We start from the raw sequence: 21,829 nt of genomic DNA on the forward strand, positions 1-21,829 counted from the left end.
AGGGCTATGTGGTAGGGAAATTCTAGGCAGTTTCTAGAGTAAGTTACATGGTTGGCACAACATTGTGGGCCGAAGGGCCTGTAATGTGCTGTAGATTTCTATGATCTATTTGTCGGTGATTGTGTTTCTGATTCCGATAAGTACATGGATAGGAAAGGTTTAGAGGAATATGGGCCAAACAGATTACAGAGAAGCAAGCAAAGAACTCAAGAAGGGGATTAGGAAAGCCAGAAGGGGCCATGAAAAGTCCTTGGCAAATAGGATTAAAGAAAATCCCAAGACAGTCTACAGTATACATACATCAAGAGCATAACTAGGGAGAGGGTAGGACCATTCAAGGATAAAAGAGGGAACATTGTTTGGTTGTGGAGGATATAGGTGAGGTTATTGATTAGTTCTTGACCTCAGCATTTACCAAGGAGAAGGACGTGGAGGATAGGGAGATCAGAGCTAAGCATATTCAAAGTAAAGGACGAGGTTATATTGGGTCTCTTAAAGAGCCTTAAAGTGGATGTCCCCAGGGCCTGATGGGATATACCCCAGGTTATTGAGAAAGACAAGAGAAGAGATTGCTTGGTCTTTGACCAATATCTTCTTGTCCTCTCTCGCCACAGGTGAAATCTCAGAGGACTGGTGAGTAGCTAACGTTGTTCAATTATTAAGAGGGAACAAGGGATAATCCTGGAAACTATAGAATGGTGAGTTTCACGCCAGTGGTAGGGAAGATATGGGAGAGAATTCTTAGGGATAGGATTTATGAGCATTAGGAAAATCATGGCCTAATTAGGGAGAGTCGGAATGGCTGTGTGTGGGACAAATTGTGTCTTACTAACCTGAATGAGTTTTTTGAGAAGGTGATGAGGATGATTGATGAAGAAAGAGCTGTAGATGTTATTTTCATGGATTTTAATAAGGATTTAATAAGGTCCATCATGGGAAGCCCATCCAGAAGATGAGGATTCATGGGACCCATGGTGAACTGGCCGTTTGGATTCAGAACTGGCTTGCCCATAGAAGACAGAGAATAGTGATCAAAGGAACTTATTCTACCCGGAAGTTGGAGATTAGTGGTGTTCTACAGGGATCTGTACTGGGACCTCTACTGTTTGTGATGTATATAAATGATCCGGGTGAAAATGTAAATGGGAGGGTTAGAAAGTTTGTAGATGATACAAAGATTGGTGGTGCTGTGGATAGTGTAGGAAATTGGCATGGAATACAAAGGGATATAGATCAGTTGCAGATATGGGTGGAGAAATGGCAAATGGGTTTAACCTGGCCAAATGTGAAATGATACATCTTGATAAGTCAAATATAAAGAGACTGTTCACTGTTAAGGGTCTTGCCCATAACACAGTTGATGAGCAGAGCAATGTTGGGGTTAAAGCTCCCTGAAAGTGGCTACACAGGTTGATAAGGTGGTTAAGAAGGCATATGGCATGCTTGCCTTTATTAGTACAGACATTGAGTTCAAACATCAGGAAGTTATGCTGCAGCTTTATAAAGCTGCAGTTAGGCTGCTTGTGGAGTCTGCTTGCCCGTTATAGGAAGCTTGGAGAAGGTGCAGGAGAGGCTTTCCAGGATGCTGCCCGGACTAGGGGGCATGTGTTATGATGAATGGTCGGACAAACTTGAGTCGCTTTCTCTGGACCAGCGGGAGCTGAGGGGAAGTCCAATAGATTATAAGAAGCATAGATAAAGTAGACAGACAGTATCTTTTTCCAAGTGTTGAAATGTCTAATACCAGAGGGCATGCATTTATGGTGAGAGGGGTTAATTTCAAAGGAGGTGTGAGGGGCAATTTTTTACACAGAGTGGTGGGTGCCTGGAATGTGCTGTCTGGGGTGGTGGTAGAGGCAGAAACTTTGCAGACTTCTAAAAGACATTAAGATAGGCACATGAATGTGAGGAAAATGGAAGGATATGGACATTGTATAGGCAGCAGAGATTAGTTTAGTTAGCCATTTGATTAATAATTTAATTGTTTCACACAACATTGTGGGTCAAAAGGTCTGTTCCTATGCTGTACTCTTCTATGTTCGAAATGGCTCTTTCAAAGAGCTAGATGAAAAGGCAGAACGTTGTTGAGAGGGATAATAGATCCGTCATAATGGAATGATGGAGCAGACTTGATGGGCCAAACGGCCTAATTCTGCTCCTATGTCGTATGGCCTTACAGTCTAATCACCCAGAGAAACTCTGCCACTGGCCACCAGGAGGCAGATGTGAGCAGCAATTCTTTCACCAAGAGGAGTTGTGCAGGCTCCATCAGGTCTTCATGATGTGACTCCACATGACACAGTGCTGACAATCACAGGAGTGGCCATAAGCTATCTTAGCCACACGACATACCTTAAACTCTTTGATATGATTATTCAGAGTATTTTCTTATAAAACCTTGACTTGAGTTTTCAAAATAAAGGCTTCACCAAAGAGCTCAGGAAACAAGTGCAAATTCAGAGTGTACTGAACTTCTATAATAATCAGAATCAGGTTTATTGTCAGTGAAATGCATGCTGAAATTTGTTGTTTTGTGGCAGCAGTGCAGGCATGAGAAATCATTGTAACTTCCAATAAAAATAAATAATGCCGAAGAGGACTAGTAACTACGGGTTCATGGACTATTCAGAAATCTGATAGGAAGAGAGAAGAAATGGTTTCTAAAATGTTCTTCAGGCTCCTGTACCTCTTCCTTGATGGCATGTCCCGGATGGTGGGGGCCCTTCAAGATGGAGGTTGCTTTCCTGAGGCATTGCCTTTTGAAGGTGTCCTCAATGCTGGGGAGGCGAGTGCCCGTAATGGAGCTGGTTGAGTTTACAACTCTCTGCAGACTTTTCCAGTCCTGTGCAGGCCACCTTCCATATCAGTTGGTGATGCAATCAGTTAGAACGTTCTCCACGATACAGCTGTAGAAATTTACTAGTTCTTGCTGATATACCAAATCTCCTCAAACTTCTAATATGGTATAGTCACTACGTGTCTCTTTCACATTTGTATCAATCTGTTGGGCCAAGGATAAATCATCTGAGATGACGATGCCCAGGAACTTGAAACTGTTCACCCTTTCCACCATTCTCCCTTCAGGGTGGTGTGCACTCTTTATAGAGGTCCCTGGGAGTGTGTCAGTATTTACAGAGGACCCCAGGAGTGTAACAGGATCTACAGGGGTCCCTGGGAGTCTGACAGTATTTTGCAGAGGGCCCCAGGAGTGTATCAGTATATACAAGGGTCCCTGGTAGTGTGTTGGTATTTACAGAGGACCCCAGGAGTGTAACAGGATCTACAGGGGTCCCTCGGAGTGTGACAGTATTTTACAGAGGGCCCCAGGAGTGTTTCAGTATCTACAGGGGTCCCTGGGAGTGTGTCAGTATCTACAGAGGCCTCAGGAGTGCATCAGTATCTGCAGGGGTCCCTGGGAGTGTGACAGTATTTATAGAGGGCCCCAGGAGTGTATCAGTATCTACAGGGGGTCCCTGGGAATGTGACAGTATTTTACAGAGGGCCCCAGGAGTGTATCAGTATCTACAGGGGTCCCTAGGAGTGTGTCAGTATTTATAGAGGGCCCCAGGAGTGAATCAGTATCTACAGGGGTCCCTGGGAATGTGACAGTATTTTACAGAGGGCCCCAGGAGTGTATCAGTATCTACAGGGGTCCCTGGGAGTGTGTCAGTATTTATAGAGGGCCCCAGGAGTGTATCAGTATCTACAGGGGTCCCTGGGAATGTGACAGTATTTATAGAGGGCCCCAGGAGTGTATCAGTATCTACAGGGGACCCTGGGAATGTGACAGTATTTATAGAGGGCCCCAGGAGTGTATCAGTATCTAGAGGGGTCCCTGGGAGTGTCAGTATTTTATTGAGAGTCATCAGTGTTACAAGAATACCTGGGTAATCTAAGACTACCTACAGGGTGACTCAGGGTGTATCAGCTTACAAACATCCTGTTGGATATGGGTCAGCAGCTACTGGGATTTCTGGGAATGTTTTAGTATGTACGGGGAGGGGTGTCCCAGGGAATGTGTCAGTATTTACAAGGGTTCCTGGGGAGTGTGCTAGTTATTAGAGGGATTATATAGAATTTATAAAGGGTTGTGGGCGGGCGAGGGGTTATATCGGTACTTACAGGTGATCTTGAAGACCGAATCAGTATGTACAGGGGTCCCTAAGGAGGCATCAGTATTTACAGGGGGTCCATAATCGCCAGATGCAGTTTGAGAGGGAAGAAGCGTAGGTCAGTATCAGTATTGCAATGGAATAAAGGGAATTACAGAGGCCTGAGGGAGGGGTTTGGCCAGGTGGATACTGGTGAGGATGACAGTAGAACAGAGGCGGCTGAAGTTTCTGGGAACAATTCACAAGGCGCAGGATGGATATGTTCCACAGTTCTCAAATGGCAGGGCGAGGCAACCGTGGCCAACAAGGGAAGTTAGGGACTGCATAAAAGCCAAGGAAAGGGCATATAAGGTAGTAAAAGTGAGTGGGGTTGGATGATTGGGAAGCTTTTAAAATCTAACAAAAGGCAAATAAAAAGCTATAAGATGGGAAAAGGTGAAATATAAAGGCAAACTAGCCAATATAAAGTTTTTTTCAGTTATATAAAAAGTGAAAGGGAGGTGAGAGTTGATATTGGGCCACTGGAAAAGGATGTTGGTGAGGTAGTAATGGGGGGCAAAGAAGTGGCAGATGAACTTAATGAGTACTTTGCATCAGTCTTCACTGTGGAAGACACTAGCAGTGTGCCAGAGGTCTGTGAGTGTGAGGGAGCAGGAGTGAGTGCCATTGCTATTACAGGATACAGGAAAAAGTGCCAGGCAAACTCAATAGTCTTCAGGTGGGTAAGTCACCTGGACCAGATGGACTACATCCCAGAGTCCTGAGAGAGGTTGCTGAAGAGGTAATGGATGCATTAGTCATGATCTTTCAAGAATCACTTGAAATTCTGAAATATGGTCCTGGAGGACTGGAAGATTGCAAATGTCATTCCACTCTTTAGGAAGAGAGGAATGTAAAAGAAAGGAAATTATAGGCCAGTTTTCCTAACCTCAGTGGTTGGGAGAGTATTTGAGTCAATTATTAAGGATGAGGTTTCAGTGTACTTGGAGACTAATGATAAAATAAGTCAAAGTCAGCATGGTTTCTGTAAAGGGAAATCTTGCCTGACAAATCTGTTAGAATTCTTCGAGGAAGTAACAAGCATGGTGGACAAAGGAGAGCCAGTGCATGTCACTTACTTGGATTTCCGGAAGGCGTTTGATAAGGTGACACTCATGAGGCTGCTTATCAAGATAAAATCCTATGGCACTACAGGAAAGATACTGGCATGGATAGAGGAATGGCTGACAGGCAGGAGGCAACGAGTGGGAATAAAGGGGACCTTTTCTGGTTGGTTGCCAGTTGACCAGTGGTGTTCCTCAGGGTTCAGTTTGGGGACTGCTACTTTTCACATTGTTTGTCAATGATTTGGATAATAGAATTGATGGGTTTGTGGCAAAGTTTGTGGATGTTACAAGATAGGTGGAGGGGTAGGTAGTGCTGAGGAAGCAATGTGATTGCAGCAGAACATATTGGAAAAATAGGCAAATAAGTGGCAGATGGAATACAGTGTTGGGAAATGTATGATAATACATTTTGGTAAAAGGAACAATAATGTAGACTATTATCTAATTGAGGAGAAGTTTCAAACATCAGAGATCCAGAGGGACTTGAGAGTCCTGGTGCTGGACTCCCAGAAGGTTGATTACAGGTTGAGTTTGTGGTGAGTCTGTTAAAATTTACAAGGAGTCTCGGGGGGGGGGGGGGTGCAGGGGCGGGGGGGGTGTGTGTTGAGGAAATTTTATTTTTCTTGTAGTTGAACATTTTCTGTACTTGTTTGTATTTTTAGATAGATACTGTAGGTGTAATTGTTCAGTGAACTTTTCAATAATTGTGGTATAGATTATTCTGTGCTTTCCAGAAGTTTCTGTGCAGCAGGTGTCATGCTACTGAATCTGGCTATTTCATAGGTTATTCTAATCACTGGAATGTCCGTTATTGCCCTAGTCTGAGCTGGGTTTAGTATAAGATGACCACGACTTCTGACTTCTTTGTATTTTTCTTTGTTCATTCATCATTCTTATAACACTTAATTAACGACCATAACCAACAAGTTTCATATCTCATTCTTGATTTCTGAAAAACCTGTGGATCACAAAACAACAGGATCCGATAGGATTCTGAGGTGTATGCCAATATTTACAGCGGGGTAGTGGGGGGTCCCTTGCAGCGTGTAGGTTAATACTTGCTTGCAGGGTGCCCAGGATTGCGATCAGGATCCATAGAGAGCTCTGGTGATGTGCCGGTACTTACAGGGAGTCAGAGAGACCTGAATAGAGCAGCAGCAGCTGCAGTGAAAGAGATCGCAGGGAGTGTGTTAGCAAGTCCCCAAACTGTGCTTTCCTCCCACAGTCCAAAGATGGACAGGTTAGTAGGTTAGATAGTCACATAATTGGAATTGCGTGGCATGGGTTTGGTGGCTAGAAGGGCCTGTAACTGCACTGTATGTCTGAGAGGAAAGTAAATAATATAAATCTACAGAGGGTCCTGCAAGTGTGTCAGTGCCCCCAGGGCATGCCAGTACCCAAGGAGTGTGCCAGTACTCACAGAAGGTCTTTGTGTCAGTGTGTACAGCGGGTCCAGAGAGTGTGACAGTGGCCACAAAGGTGTGTCAGTGCCCACATTAATGTGTCTGTACCCGCAGGAGAATGTCAGTGCCCATGGGGTGTGTCAGTGTTTGCAGTGGGTCCAGAGAGCGTGTCAGTACCCACAGAGGGTTTGTGTGTCAGTGTTTACAGTGGGTCCAGAGAGCGTGTCAGTACCCACAGAGGGTCTGTGTGTCAGTGTTTACAGTGGGTCCAGAGAGTGTGTCAGTACCCACAGAGGGTCTGTGTGTCAGTGTTTACAGTGGGTCCAGAGAGTGTGTCAGTACCCACAGAGGGTTTGTGTGTCAGTGTTTACAGTGGGTCCAGAGAGCGTGTCAGTACCCACAGAGGGTCTGTGTGTCAGTGTTTACAGTGGGTCCAGAGAGCGTGTCAGTACCCACAGAGGGTCTGTGTGTCAGTGTTTACAGTGGGTGCAGAGAGAGTGTCAGTACCCACAGGAGTGTGTCAGTGCCCACAGGGTGTGTCAGTGTTTACAGAAGATCCAGAGAGCGTGTCAGTACCCACAGAGGGTCTGTGTGTCAGTGTTTACAGCGGGTACAGAGAGTGTGTCAGTACCCGCAGGAGTGTGTCAGTGCCCACGGGGTGTGTCAGTGTTTACAGTGGGTCTAGAGAGTGTGTCAGTACCCACAGAGGGTCTGTGTGTCAGTGTTTACAGTGGGTACAGAGAGTGTGTCAGTACCCGCAGGAGTGTGTCAGTGCCCACGGGGTGTGTCAGTGTTTACAGTGGGTCTAGAGAGTGTGTCAGTGTTTACAGAGGGTCCCTGGGAGTGTGTTGGTGTTTACAGAGGCTCACTGGGGTACGCCAGTATTTACAGGGCTTCCCCGAGAGGATGTCAGCATCTGCACGGTGTTCCTGGCAGTGTGTCAATAACAGAATCTGTCAGTACTTATAGATGTTGTGGGATTTTCTAAGTATTTGCATTGGGTCTTTGGGAGCATTTATAGGCAATTCCTTGGTGTTTGCCAGTGTGTACAGAAATACAAGAGTTCTCAGTAGGTAACACAGTAGTCCATATCAATATTCATTGGGAATCCTTAGGAATGTGTCCGGGGCAACAAGCTGGCATAGCAGTTAGCACAATGCTTTACAGTGCCAGCAACTAGGTTCAGTTCCCACCGCTGTCTGCAAGGAGTTCGTACAATCTCTGTGACTGCTTGGGTTTCCTCCAGGTGCTTTGGTTTCCTCCCAAATTCCAAAGACATACGGGTTCGGGTTGTTAAGTAGTGGCCGTTGCTATGATGGCACGAAAGCATGGCAACACTGCCCCCAGCACATCTTCAGACTGTGTTAGGCATTGATGAAAGCAACAGATTTCACTAATGTTTCACAGTTTTGATGTACGTGTGACAAAAAAAAGCTAACCTTTAATATTGCAACCAATCAGAGACCACTGGTAGAGTCAGTGTTGATAGGCATTCCTCTGAAGTGTGTCACTCTTTACGGGGGCCTTCAGGTTGGTATTCACTTAAAGACATAGGAGATGTCATTATTTACAGGGAATCCTTGGGACATTTCCAAATTGTTACATACAGTCAAGATTAAAAACTTAATCTTACACAATATTTAGTTGCTCCTCAGTATTTTGCTTGCTGAAAAAAATAAATGAAAACAAATATTTATGAAAACATACTTCCCCTGCTCTGAGTTAGCAAATTGTGTAGGATAGAATTCATTTTCCTTAAATAGAACCTCATGTATTTAATGACAAGTCTTGTGTGTAATGCATTACAGTGAAGGGATACAGGCAAGAGAATGAGAAGGGTTTGATCTGAAATTTAGATGCCTTTTCAGAATTGCCACAAATGAATTGCAGATTGGGCATCTGAAACTGAGTTACTTATTAAAAGGAAACTTGCCTCGGAAATGATAAACACAAGAGATTCTGCTGATGCTAGAAATCCAGACTGACGCACACAAAATGTTGGTCAGACAGTCCACATAGTAGGCCAAGACCCTTCTTCAGGGCTGGACAGGAAAGGGGAAGATGCCAGAATAGGAAGGTGGGGGAGGGAAGGAGTCCAAGCTGACAGGTGATAAGTGAGACCAGGTGGATGGGGGAGGGGTGAAGTAAGAAGCTGGGAGGTGATAGGTGGAAAAGGTAAAGAGCTGGAGAAGAAGGAATCTGATTTGATAGGAGAGGAGAGTGGACCATGAGAAAAAGCAAAGGAGATGGGGTACCAGAGATAGATGAGGAGAAGTAGGGAGTGAGGTCAGAGTGCGGAATTGAAGAAGAGGGAAGAGGGAGGGAGAAAAATTACTGGAAGTTGGAGAAATCGATATTCATCAGGAACACTGTCTTCTGAAAGGAAGATGGTTTCTGGAAATTCTTCTCTCTCCCTCTCCCCCTCCCCATCTCTCCCTCTCCCCCTCCCCATCTCTCCCTCTCCCCCTCCCCATCTCTCCCTCTCCCCCTCTCTCTCTCCCTCTCCCCCTCTCTCTCTCCCCTCTCCCCCTCACTCTCTCCCCCTCCCCCTCCCCATCTCTCCCCTCCCCCTCCCCATCTCTCCCCCTCACAGAGAGAGAGGGAAAACACATGCACACAGATACACAGACACATACACACACAGCACAAACCCTTAGACATTCCCAAGAGGCAAGGCACACATACATATCTGCAACCAGATGAACCAATACACACATACACACTTATATTCTCACATTCACCAAGGACACACTGACAGACACAGATACGCATACACATACACATAGGCACACACAAATTTGCGCACTCTCAAACACATCCTGATACCAGGAACAATCGACCTTTTTGTCTCATTATCAAATGAATATGTCTTGTGAACCATCCCACTCACTAGTGCAGTTCCTGCCTTATCAGAGTGAAAGAATTCAACGTTCGCTCTCTCTTTGAGATCGGGCACTAATGCTTAAACTGCTCACTCAGCCGGGAGGACAGATCAGGGGCAGCAGTTTCCAGAGCTGGTAAAACCCACCCTACACTTCACTCAGACCCAGATCCACTACTCCCACACACCTTCCAGGGGATGACTGTTTATCCAACACTGCAGTTGTTGCAAACATGTCCAGTTCTCTTCTCTGGTAGTGCTCGCTCCTCTTTGGCAGTGGAATGAGGTGTGTGGTCCCACCTTTGGACGAGACACCCCATCCCATCCTGACACCTCTCTCGCTGCTCTCAAATTTCCTCAGTCTTACAGGCAGCAATCTCTGCAAATACTCTCACACTGCAGCTCAGAAGGTTCCAGGATGGTTTGGAGTCTTGTGGTACAGTCTGTCTCCTGATGTGGGGACGATCACACTCATGAATAACCCCTGTCACATTTGTAAGTTCATAAGTCTGACATGAGTCTGTTAGTTTGTTTCCAGAAGTGGCAATGTTAGTTTCCTTTCCTTCTCACTTTTTCTCTCTGTCTCTCTCTTTCCCCTTTCCTTACCCGTCTCTAACCCGTCTGTCTCTTCCCCCCTTTCCACCTCCTCCTCCTTGCTCTCTTCCCCTTCTCTCTCTCTCTTCACCCTCTTTCTCTCTTCCCCCGTCTCTCTCTCACTTTCTCTCCAAATTTACAAGGACGTTTCTGAGACCTGAGAACGTGAGTTACAGGGAGGGTCTGAATAGATTAGAACTTTATTCCCTGGAGCACAGGAGAACCAACAGAGATCTTATAAAGGTACGCACAATTATGAGGGGTATAGTTTGCTGAACGTCTGCAGGCTTTTTCCGCTCAGGTTGGTCGTAGGCTAAAGGTGAAAAGTGAAATATTTAAGGTAACCAAGGAGGGAGTTTCTTCACTCAGAGAGTGTAGAAAGAGCTTCTAGTGGAAGTGGTGGATATAGGTTTGATTGCAACATTTAAGAGAAATTTTGATAGGTACATGGATGGGAGAGGTATGGAGAGATATGGTTGGGTGCAGGTAGATGGAAATAGACAGAAGATGAGACTAGCAAGGACAATATGGGCCAAAGGTCCTTTTTCTGTGCTGTGTTGCTCTGTGACTCTTTGACTCTATCTAGCAATTGTTCTTTCTTATCAGTCTCTGATACTGCGGAGGTGTGATTACCACATGGAAGGATTTTTAGACCGGAAGACATAGGAGTAGAATTAGGCCATTCAGCCTTTCAAGTCTGTTCTGCCATCCATTATGGCTGATTTACTATCTTCTCAACCCAATTCTTCTGCCTTCTCCCCATAATCTTTGATGCTCTGACTAATCAATAATATACAACTTCCACTTTAAATATACTCAGTGACATGGTTTCCACAGCTGTCTGTGACAGTGAGTTCCACAGATTCACCACTCTCTGACTAAAGAAATTCCTCCTCATCTCCGTTCTAAATGGACGTGCCTCTTTTCTGAGGCTGTGCCATCTGGTCCTAGACTCCCCAACTATAAGAAACACCCTCTCCATGTCCACTCTATCCTTTAGTGTGTATTTCACAACTTATGGACAAAATTGACTTTTAAATCAGAACATGCTTGTTACCTGAGATGGCAAGGAATCGAGTCCAGGAGCCAATGGGAAGTGAACTCCCATGGGATAAAGAAAAAAAATCACTAGGGCATTTAAAAAAAGACTTTAATTAACTTCCTTTAAACACTTTTGCATATGGTAAGAATTGTGAGTTATGGGGAAGGCACCGTGGAAGGTCAAGGGTCACCCATTAAGAAAAGGAAGAGTCTGCTGAATTTGGATTGGTCCCCAAGCGTGCCTTGAGGATGGACAAGTTGGATGCCCAATGGCGGGAGTGAATGGGGCCAGGAGGGCCAATGGGCCCAGTGACTTCCTCCCGCACTGTCTCAGCTTCGGGTGAGAGGGTAAGGAGTGGGGAGAGTCGGCGAGGGTGGTGCTCCACAACCACTTCTACCCTTTGGCCTTCCAAACCCTTACTAGCCCACCTCCACCCCAGTCACAAGCAGAGGCTGAGTTGGCTGTGGACGGTGCATTTCTTGCATTGCACCACGCAGCACCAGTGGAATCGGCACAGGCAGTTCTCCTCCAGGACCACGGTCTGATCTCTGTAGCCCCTCCCGCAGCACAGCAGGTCACAGCCACTCAGGTCCAGTGCCGTGCTGTTGCACACCCTTCCCCTGGTGCCAGGCGAGCCCGTCTTGCGGTTGGGCAGGCAGAAGTCGGGCGAGTTGGCCGAGTAGACTAAGTCCAGCTTGTCGGGGGTCTTGATGTTCTGGCCGACTGGGATCAGGGTCTTCCCATCGTTGCCCCCCATCACCTTGAAGGCCCCATTGAAGCGGTCGAGCAGCCTGTTCCCAATCTCTCGGAGACTGGGCATCTTTTTCCAGCAGGTTCTGAGGTTGCAAGAGCCAGACAGCCCGTGGCATTTGCACTCAGTTCTCAGGTAATTCTTCACTGCCTGTTGTCGAAGGGGGGCGGGGGTGAAGAGAGAGGGAGACAAAAATAGAGACTGATAGATTGGCAAGATAAATCCAGACTCTGAAGAATTCTTTTCTAATTGCTACAGGCAAGGAATTGGCACGCTGTTTTAACAGAGACCTCACCTCACCTACATATTTACTGTAATGAAGCAATGTTGAATGCAACAAGCTGCCTTGCGTAAGGTTTTAATGTTTTTTCATTAGTCATAGAATAATATTGTGTGAAACCGGCCCTTCGGCCCAACTTGTTCATGCTGACCAAGATTCCATAAGACCATTGGAAATGGGAATAGAATTAGGCCATTCAGCCCACCAAGGTTGCTTTGCCATTCCATCATGACTGATTTATTATCCCTCTCAACCCCATTCTCCTGCCTTCTCCACTAATCAAGAACTAAGAACTTAGCAACCTGCACTTTAAGTATGCCCAATGACGTGGCTTCCACAGCTGTCTGTGGCAATGAATTCCACAGATTCACCACCCTCTGGCTAAAGAAATTATTCCATCTCTGTTCTCAACAGATGTCCTTCTATCCTGAAGCTGAGCCCTGTGGTCCTAGACTCCCGTACTATAAGAAATATTCTCTCCGTGTTCACTCTGTCTTGTCCTTTCAACATTCAATAGGTTTCTCCAATCTCGCCCCTCATTCTTCTAAACTCCAATGAGTGCAGGCCCAGAGCCATCAAATGATCCTGATACATTAATCCTTTCATTCCCAGGATCACTCTGATGAACCTTCTCTGGACACTCTCCAAGGTCAGCATAATTCCATAAAGCATAAAACATTTAAATCAGCCCATTGAGTCTGCTCCGCCTTTCGAAGAATGGCTGATTTATGTTCCCTCTCAACCCCATTCTCCTGCCTTCTCCCCATGACCTTGATGCCCTTACTAATTAAGTACCCATCAACCTCTGTTTTAAATAATCCCACATTTGCCCACACATAGCCCATAGCCCTCTTAACCTTTCCTGTTCATGCACTTACCCAAATGCCATTATTGTACCTGCCTGACCATTTTCCCTGGCAGCTTGTTCTAAATGCCCACCACTCTCTACTCTACATGGAGAGGTTGCCCTTTAGTTCTCTTTTAAATTGTAAACACCAGAGATTTTGTAGATGCTGGAAATCTTGACAATGTTCAAGGAACTCAGCAGGTTAGGCAGCATCTATGGAGGAAATGAACGGTCAGCACTTCGAGCCAAGACCATTCGTCAGGACTGAGAAGGAAATAATAATAATAATAATAATAATAAGTGTGGGTAGGAGATGGAATATGGACTGGCAGGTGGTAGGTGAAGCTAGGTGAGGGGAAAGGTGGATGGGTGGGGGAGGGAGGAATGAAGTAGGAAGCTGGGAGGTAATAGGTGGCTGAAGTAAAAGGCAGGAGAAGTGGAGTCTAATAGGAGAGTGGACCATTGACTAAAGGAAGAGAGGAGGTGATGGGCAGGTAAAGAAAAGGGCTGAGAGGAAAACGAGCAGGGAATGGAAAAAGAGGAGTGGAGATTATCCTCTTTCCCATCTTATTTTAAACTTGTGCCCTCGGGTTTTTGACGACCTTTTCCAGGGAGAATGCGCATGTTCATCCTTGTGGCTGTATAGACCTCTGTAAGGTCACCTTTCAGCCTGCTGTTGTACACTCAAGAGGCAAAGCCCTAGACTGCCCAACCTCTCCCTTAACTCAGGCCCTATCTTTCCAGCCTAATGACATCTTTCCTGTAACAGGCTGACCAAAACTGTACACAATTAAGATTTGCCCCGAGGACTAAATGCCGAGAATCCTGAGACACCAAAGAACCTGAAATGGAGGAAGCTTTGATCCTTTCCCCTCACCCTGCTTCTCTGAGGTATTGAAGATTAAAATCAGAGGGTGGGGCTGCTTTAGCGACCAGTTTCTCCACTGTCAAATGTCCATGATACATGGCTGTTTGTGGGAGAACACACCCACTAATTGGTGCATGTGCCTCTTCATTAACAACAGCGACCAAACACGTTCCAGTGGCTGTCAGTCCTTTGAGGTTGTGAAAGATCTCATGTAAAAGGAATTCTTCCTTTCAAGACCATTGACAATGAGCAGGGGGCTTGAACAGGCAGACTGCAGGCAAACCAGAAGCCCTTTCTGTTTCTGTTCCTTTGTGCTTTCATAGAACACTACAGCACAGAAACAAGCCCTTTGGCCCATTTAGTCTGTGCCAAGCTATTATTGTGCTTAGACCTATTGACCTGCACCTGAGTTTTAACCCTCTATACCCCTCCCATCTATCAAACCTGCATCCACCACATCTGCTGGCAGCTCATTTCACACTCATAGCACCCTGGGTGAAAATTATTTCCCTCAGGATCCCCTTAAATATTTTACCTTTCACCCTTAAACTGTGACCTCTAGCTTTAGTCTCACTGGAAAATACCTGCTTGCATTTATCCTATTCATACTCCTCAGAATTTTGTACGTCCATATCAAAGCTCCTCTCCCTCCTGCCGTCTGGGAAAAGGCACCGAAGCATTGGGGCTCTCACGACCAGACTGTGTAACAGTTTCTTCCCCCAAGCCATCAGACTCCTCAATACCCAGAGTCTGGACTGACACAACTTACTGCCCTCTACTGTGCCTATTGTCTTGTCTATTATTTATTGTAAACACAAAGTACACTGCAGATGCTGTGGTCAAATCAACATATACAAACAAGCTGGAGGAACTCAGCAGGTTGGGTAGCATCCGTTGAAATGAGCAGTCAATGTTTCGGGCCGAGACCATTGACTGCCCATTTCAACGGATGCTGCCTGACCTGCTGAGTTCCTCCAGCTTGTTTGTATGTATTTATTATTTATTGTAATCCCTGCACTGTTTTGTGCACTTTATGCAGTCCTGGGTAGGTCTGTAGTCTAGTGTAGTTTTTTTCTGTGTTGTTTTTATGTAGTATAGAGTAGTTTTTGTATTGTTTCATGTAGCACCATGGTCCTGAAAACGCTGTCTCATTTTTACTGTGTACTGTACCAGCAGTTATGGTCGAAATGACAATACAGTAAAAAGTGACGACTTGAAGCTCCCACTCCTACACTGTAAGTCCTAACCTACAGTATTTAACCCTTCCCTGTAACTCAGGTCTCCAAGTCCCAGCAACATCCTTGTAGATTTTCTCTGTACTCTTTCAACCTCACTGATAACTTTCCTGTAGGTCGGTGACCAGAACTGCACACTATGCTTCAGATTGGGCCTCATCAGCGTCTTACACAACTTCAACATAACAACCCAACTCTGCACTCAGTACTTTGATTTATGGAGGCTAATGTGCCAGAAGTTCTGTTTAGCATCTGAGACATCTCTTTCAAGGAATTATGGATCTGTACTCCCAGGTCCCTTTCTTCTACAGCTTACTTGTGACTCAGCCTTCCTCTGATTCTTTGGGCAATATCACTCTGAATGATAGCCACAACAGGGAGCCATTGCAACTCAGCTCTATATTTCCCTTGAACAAAGAAGGAGGCCATTCAGCCCATTGAGTCTATGCTGGCCCATAGAGCAATCAACGTTCAAAAGCTTTTTATTATCAACGTATGTATACTCTAAACAACCTTGAGATTCGTCTTCTTGGAAGCAGTCATGAGGTAGTATACAGTCCTACTCCTAATTCTTCTTTAGTTTTCCCTGTAACCTATTCTCCCCACTGTCTCATGGGATGGTCAGTCTTTGCTTATGATTTTCATAGATTCTATTGCATTTCTTTATTTTCCTGCAAATGCCTGCAAGAAAATGAGTCTCAAGGTAGTGCATGGTGGCATATATATGTATATGCACTTCGCTAATGAACTTACTTTGACATAGAACGTTACAACACAGTACAGGCCCTTTGGCCCATGATGTTGTGCCGAACTTTTAACCTACTCTAAAATTAATCTTGCCCTTCCCTCATACATAACCCTCCAGCTTTATATCACACATGTGCCTACCTAAGAGTCTCTTAAATGTCTCTAATGTATCGGCCTCCTCCACCCCAACAGCACTTTCCATGCTTTCACCACTCTCCTTGCAAAGAACTTCCTCTCTGGCATCTCCCCTTCCGTTCTTCCAATCACTTTAAAATTATGCCCCTTGTATAGGCCATCTCCATCCTGGGAAAGAGGTGCTGACTCCCCGCGCTGTCTATGCTCCTATCATTTTGTACTCCTCTATCAAGTCTCCTCTCACCTTCTATTCCTCAGAGAAATGCCCCATAAGAAATGCTGTCTAATCCAGGGGGCATCCTGTTAAATCTCATCTGCACCCTCTCTAAAGCTTCCACACCCTTCCTGCAATAAGTTGACCAGAACTGAACAAAATATTCCATCGAGAAATATATGACCATAAGAATGTAGGAGCAGAATTAGTCCAGGCAGCCCACCAAGTCTGCTCTGCTGATTTCTACTTGTCAACCCCATTTTTCCACCTTTCCCTACTGCCCGTAACAAGGACCTATCAATCTCTCCCTAAATACACCCATTGTCGATCTCCACAGCCGCCTGGCAGCACATTCCATGGATTCAACCCCCTCAGGCTGAAGAAATTCCTCCACATCTCAGTTTTTAAGGGGCGTTACTTTATTCCGAGACTGGTATTGGTTCATTATTATCACTTGTACCAAGATACAGTGAAAGGCTTGACTCCTGTTCTATTCATACACATCAAATCATTACACAGTACAATGAGCAGGAATAAAGTAAAACAGCCACAATGCAAAATAAAGTGTAAAAACTACTGAAAAAGTGCAATATCATGATGAGGTAAATTGCGAGGCCATGAATCCAACCTCAGATCCCGATTCTCCAACTAATGGAAGCATTCTTTCCACATCACTCTATTCACGACCATCAGCACTCAGTAGGTTTCAGTGAGGTGCCCCTCATCCTCTGAACTCCATCAAGTACAGGCCCAGAGATATCAAACACTCCTCATATGTTAAACCTTTCAGAATGGCAACTGTATGACCACTTTGGTCACTTGGCACTAGCATGGACATTTTATGTTCTAATTGTGTTTTTTAATGAAAAGACTGTGTTTTAACATGTTTAATCTGTGCGTTTCATATGAACGATTTGGGCTTGTGATGAAGATGCAAGTAATTATTTCTTTGCATTCATGTACCTGTGCATGTACTTACATATGGCAAACATGACTTTGACTTGGATATAAATCGTGCATAAATTATACTAGACAATGAAGAGATAGAGAAAATAGACCAGGTAAGAATATGATCTTGGGGCAAAAAAAAGACGTGGAGAAAGGTCATGGTAGGGCAAGAGGTGATCATTGCCCTGAGGTAGGGGGAGGGATGTGCAGGTCGGTTCAATACCCTGACGGTTGTAGGGGGAGCAGCTAGTCCTAAATCTGGTGGAGCAGAGACTGCTGCTGTATTTAAGAAACAATAAGATACTTATCGCCAAGGCAATGGACCAAAATGATGCTAAGCAGGATTAGTATGGAAAGCTGCTTAGTGGTTGACATAGACATAATGGGCTAAAGGTCTTTTTTCTGAGCTCTGTGAATACTGTAAGCATAAAAACTACAAGTTGGAGGCCAGGCAAGTTGGACGGCATTTCAGTAAATGCTTCAGGCAGAAACCTCTCATCAGGATTGGGGGGAAAGGAGACAGAGGCCAGAATAAGAAGATAGGGAGGAAGGAAGAGTACAAGTTGGCAGGAAAGAGACCAGGGGAGGGGGAAGGTGGGTGAGTGTGGGATGGGGAAATGAAGTGAGAAGCTGGGAGGTGATAGGTGGAAAAGGTAAAAGGTTGGAGAAGAAGGAACATGATGGGAGAAGACAGTAGACCATGAGAGAAAGGGGTGGAGAAGGAAAACCAGAGGAAGGTGATGGGCAGATGAAGAGAAAGGGTGAGAGGGTAACCCAAATAGGGAATGGAAAAGGGGAGAAGTGGGGAGGAGTTAGAGAAACTGATGTTCATGCCATCAGGCTGGAAGTTACCCAGATGGAATGAGGTGTTGCTTCTTCAGCCTGAGTTTGACATAACCATGGTTTCACTTTCCCCTCCCAGTTTCACACATCATTCACACCCCCCCCTCCACACAGCCACTTTCCCCCTCACCTGGTTTCACCAGTCACCTGCTCCTCACCCTGAGTCTGGTCTTGTCATGGCAGTAGTGGACTGAGATGTCAGAATGTGAAGTCAGACTGAAAGCTTGAGCAGTGAGCTACTGTGTGTGGCGAAACCCCTGGCCGTGCACCATCTAATCAGATTTATCAAATTTAATTTACAAATGCTCTTTTAAAGCTCTTACTTTTACCACGGTGAAAGAAACTACTGTAAAATGAGTGGATAAACTGTGTTGGCACTATCCAGTGCTCCCGGTGTGGCCTCCTCTACATCGATGAGACCAGACGTAGATTTGGGGACAGTTTCATCGAGCACCTTCATCCTGTCCGCAACAAGCAGGATTTCCCAGTAGCCAAGCATTTTTAATTTCACTTCCCATTCCCATACTGACATGTCAGTCCACTACTGCTCTCTGTTGCCACAATGAGGCCACTGTCAGGTTGGAGGAGCAACACCTCATATTCGGTCTGGGTAGCCTCCAACTTGATAGCGTGAACTTTCATTTTTCTAACTTCTGGTAATTTCACCCCTTACCCCCTCCTCTCTTTTTTCTATTCCTCGTTCTGTCTTCCCTTTACCCCTTCTGTTCTCCTCACCTGCCCATCACCTCCCCCTAGTGCCCCTCCTCCTCCCCTTTCTTATATGGTCCACTCTCTGTCCCTATCAGATTCCTTCTTCTCCAGCCCTTTACCTCTCCCACCTATCACACCTCAGTTTCCTTACCCACACACTCACCTTCCCCCTCACCTGAATTCACCTTTCACCTACCAGCCTAATACATGTAAATGTATTTCTAAATATATTTACCTATGTTAGTAATTTGCTGTGGCTTCTTTCCTCATTCTATCTAGTCCTGATGAAGGTTCTCGACCCGAAACATCAATTGTTTATTCCCTCCATAGATGCTGGCTGACCTGCCTAGTTCCTCCAGCATTTTGTGTGTGTTGTTCTCGATTTCCAGCGTCTGCAGAATCTCGTGTTTATGATTTGGCACTATTTCCTCCTGGTTCCTTAGATCGTATGAAGCAGATTTAAATTTACGTAGCAGCTCTGGACACTTAAGAGCACCGCACAGACAATGCATGACTATTGAAGCGTGGCCATTTTGGAAGATCAGCAAGCCCCCATGAAATGCAATGAGCAATGTTTAAGTAAACAGGATTTAAGCCAGAATTTTCTGGCTTGGTTTCAAGAATGTTACACTTCTCTTATTTTGAAAAAAATACATACCAGGGCCTGCCTACGTTATAGTTGTGGATGCCAGGTATAGACCACAGACACCATTGCTCTTATGAATAAGCAGGGAAAAATAATATCTTTCTGTAGTGCAGTTTACAAAGAATGAACAGCGCAGAATTGAGCCAATTGACCTTGCTAATGTGTACTGGTTGTACATGGCAATGCAGTGTGGTGACTTGTTGCAAGCTGCTCGTCACTTCTGCTATAATCGTTCTACTCTTTTAAATTTAAAATCAATGTCTTGGTTATTGTTTTACCTTGTACTATCCCAAAACACTGTTGTAATGAATTAATCTGGATGAAAGGTGTGCAAGACGTTTTTCATTCTAGCACATAATATGCACAATACATGGGAAAATAATGAACTAATTTACCTCAATATGTTCTTGAAGCTTTTGCCTACTTGCTCTGTGTTTTCTCTGCAGCTGCTACACTTTATTCTGCATTCTGTTATGTGCTGCCTTCTAGCTCAATGCACTGTGTACTGATCTGATATGTGTGAACAATATGCTGGATAAGCCCTTCACTGGATCTTGGTACATGTGCTCATTTTGAGCCCCTTACCTAAGAAAGGATATGCTAGCACTGGAGGGAGTCCAGAGGAGATTCACAAGAATAAATCCAGGAATAAAAGGGTTAACTTGATGACTTTAGGCCTGTACTTGCTGGAGTTTAGAAGAATGGAAGGGGTTCTTGTTGTGACTTAACAAATATTGAAAGTCCTAGATAGACTGGATGTGGAGAGGATGTTTCCTATACTGCAGGAGTCTAGGACCATAGGGCTGAGCACCTTTAAAACAAGAGAAGAGAGGAATTTCTTTAGCCAGAGCGTGGTGAATCTCTGGAATTCATTGCCACAGAAGGCTGTCGAGGGCAAGTCATTAGGTATATTTAAAGTGGAGGTTGATGTATTCTTGATTAGAAAGTTACTGGGAGAAGGCAGGAGAATGGGGCTGAGACAGACAATGAATCATTCATGATGGAATGGTGGAGCAGACTCGATGGGCTGAAAGGTCTAATTCTGCTCCCTTGTCTTGTGATCTTAACACAGATTTTTGTGTACCTGACAATCTATGTCATTGCAATTTTGCACCATACTGGCTGCCTGCACTATGCCTTCCCTGTAACTGTTACACTTCATCCGCATTCTGTTACTGCTTTACCTTGTTCTACTTCAGTGCACAGTGTAATGATCTGATCTGCATGAACTTTCTCAATGTACCTCACTACATGTAACAATAAAGGTTTACCTGCACCTCCCCCATTCCATATTCTCCACCTTCACCTTTAACTTTTTTTCCATCCCTTCTCTCTCACAAACCCATCTAAGTTATCTTTGAAAGCATCTATATTATTCATCTCATTGGTTACAATAGGAGTGAATTCCATGCTCCCACCACCAATGATTAAAAAAAATTCATATCCTGGCAAGATTAATTGATAACCATCTTACGGCTACAAGCACAAAATGAGGCATCTATGGAGAGAGATAAACAGTCAACATTTCTGGATTTCAGTGCTTTAAAAGGGATAGAGCGGGGGCAAAAGGGGAGGAGGGGTGGCATTACTGGTCAGGGATACTATTACAGCTTCAGATAGGGTGGGTAATGTAGCAGGATCCTCTTTTGAGTCGGTATGGGTGGAAGTCAGGAACAGGAAGGGAGCAGTTACTCTATTGGGGGTATTCTATAAGCCCCCTGGTAGCAGCAGAGATACCGAGGAGCAGATTGGAAGGCAGACTTTGGAAAGGTGCAAATATAACAGGGTTGTTATCATGGGTGACTTTAACTTCCCTAATGCTGATTGGCACTTGATTAGTTCCAATGGTTTAGATGGGGCAGAGTTTGTTAAGTGCATCCAGGATGGATTCGTGTCACAGTATGTTGACAGGCCAACTAGGGGGAATGCCATACTAGATCTAGTATTAGGTAACGAACCGGGTCAGGTCACAGATCTCTCAGTGGGTGAGCATCTGGGGGACAGTGATCACCGCTCCCTGGCCTTTAACATTATCATGGAAAAGGATAGAGTCAGAGAGGACAGGAACATTTTTAATTGGGGACGGGCAAATTATGAGGCTATAAGGCTAGAACTTGTGGGTGTGAATTGGGATGATGTTTTTGCAGGGAAATGTACTATGGACATGTGGTCGATGTTTAAGGATCTCTTGCAGGATGTCAGGGATAAATTTGTCCCGGTGAGGAAGATAAAGAATGGTAGGGTGAAGGAATGATGGGTGACAAGTGAGGTGGAGAATCTAGTCAGATGGAAGAAGGCAGCATACATGAGGTTTAGGAAGCAAGGATCAGATGGGTCTATTGAGGAATATAGGGTAGCAAGAAAGGAGCTTAAGAAGGGGCTGAGGAGAGCAAGAAGGGGGCATAAGAAGGCCTTGGCGAGTAGGGTAAAGGAAAATCCCAAGGCATTTTTCAATTATGTAAAGAT

General features: G+C 45.0%; 1 protein-coding gene across 1 annotated transcript in view; it reads right to left on the reverse strand.

The window, feature by feature from the left end:
- Positions 1 to 11,241: 11,241 nt before the first annotated feature.
- The window catches only part of wnt6b (wingless-type MMTV integration site family, member 6b), a 129,659-nt gene continuing 119,071 nt past the window's right edge, over positions 11,242 to 21,829 (reverse strand). Inside the window, exon 4 of the mRNA XM_073046175.1 lies at positions 11,242 to 12,039. Within this exon, the coding sequence (XP_072902276.1) occupies positions 11,578 to 12,039 (462 nt within the window). The 3' untranslated portion in view covers positions 11,242 to 11,577. The remainder of the gene's footprint in view (positions 12,040 to 21,829) is intronic.

The sequence above is a fragment of the Hemitrygon akajei genome, chromosome 5, assembly GCF_048418815.1.
Source record: "Hemitrygon akajei chromosome 5, sHemAka1.3, whole genome shotgun sequence".
In the NCBI taxonomy this organism is placed as follows: domain Eukaryota; kingdom Metazoa; phylum Chordata; class Chondrichthyes; order Myliobatiformes; family Dasyatidae; genus Hemitrygon; species Hemitrygon akajei.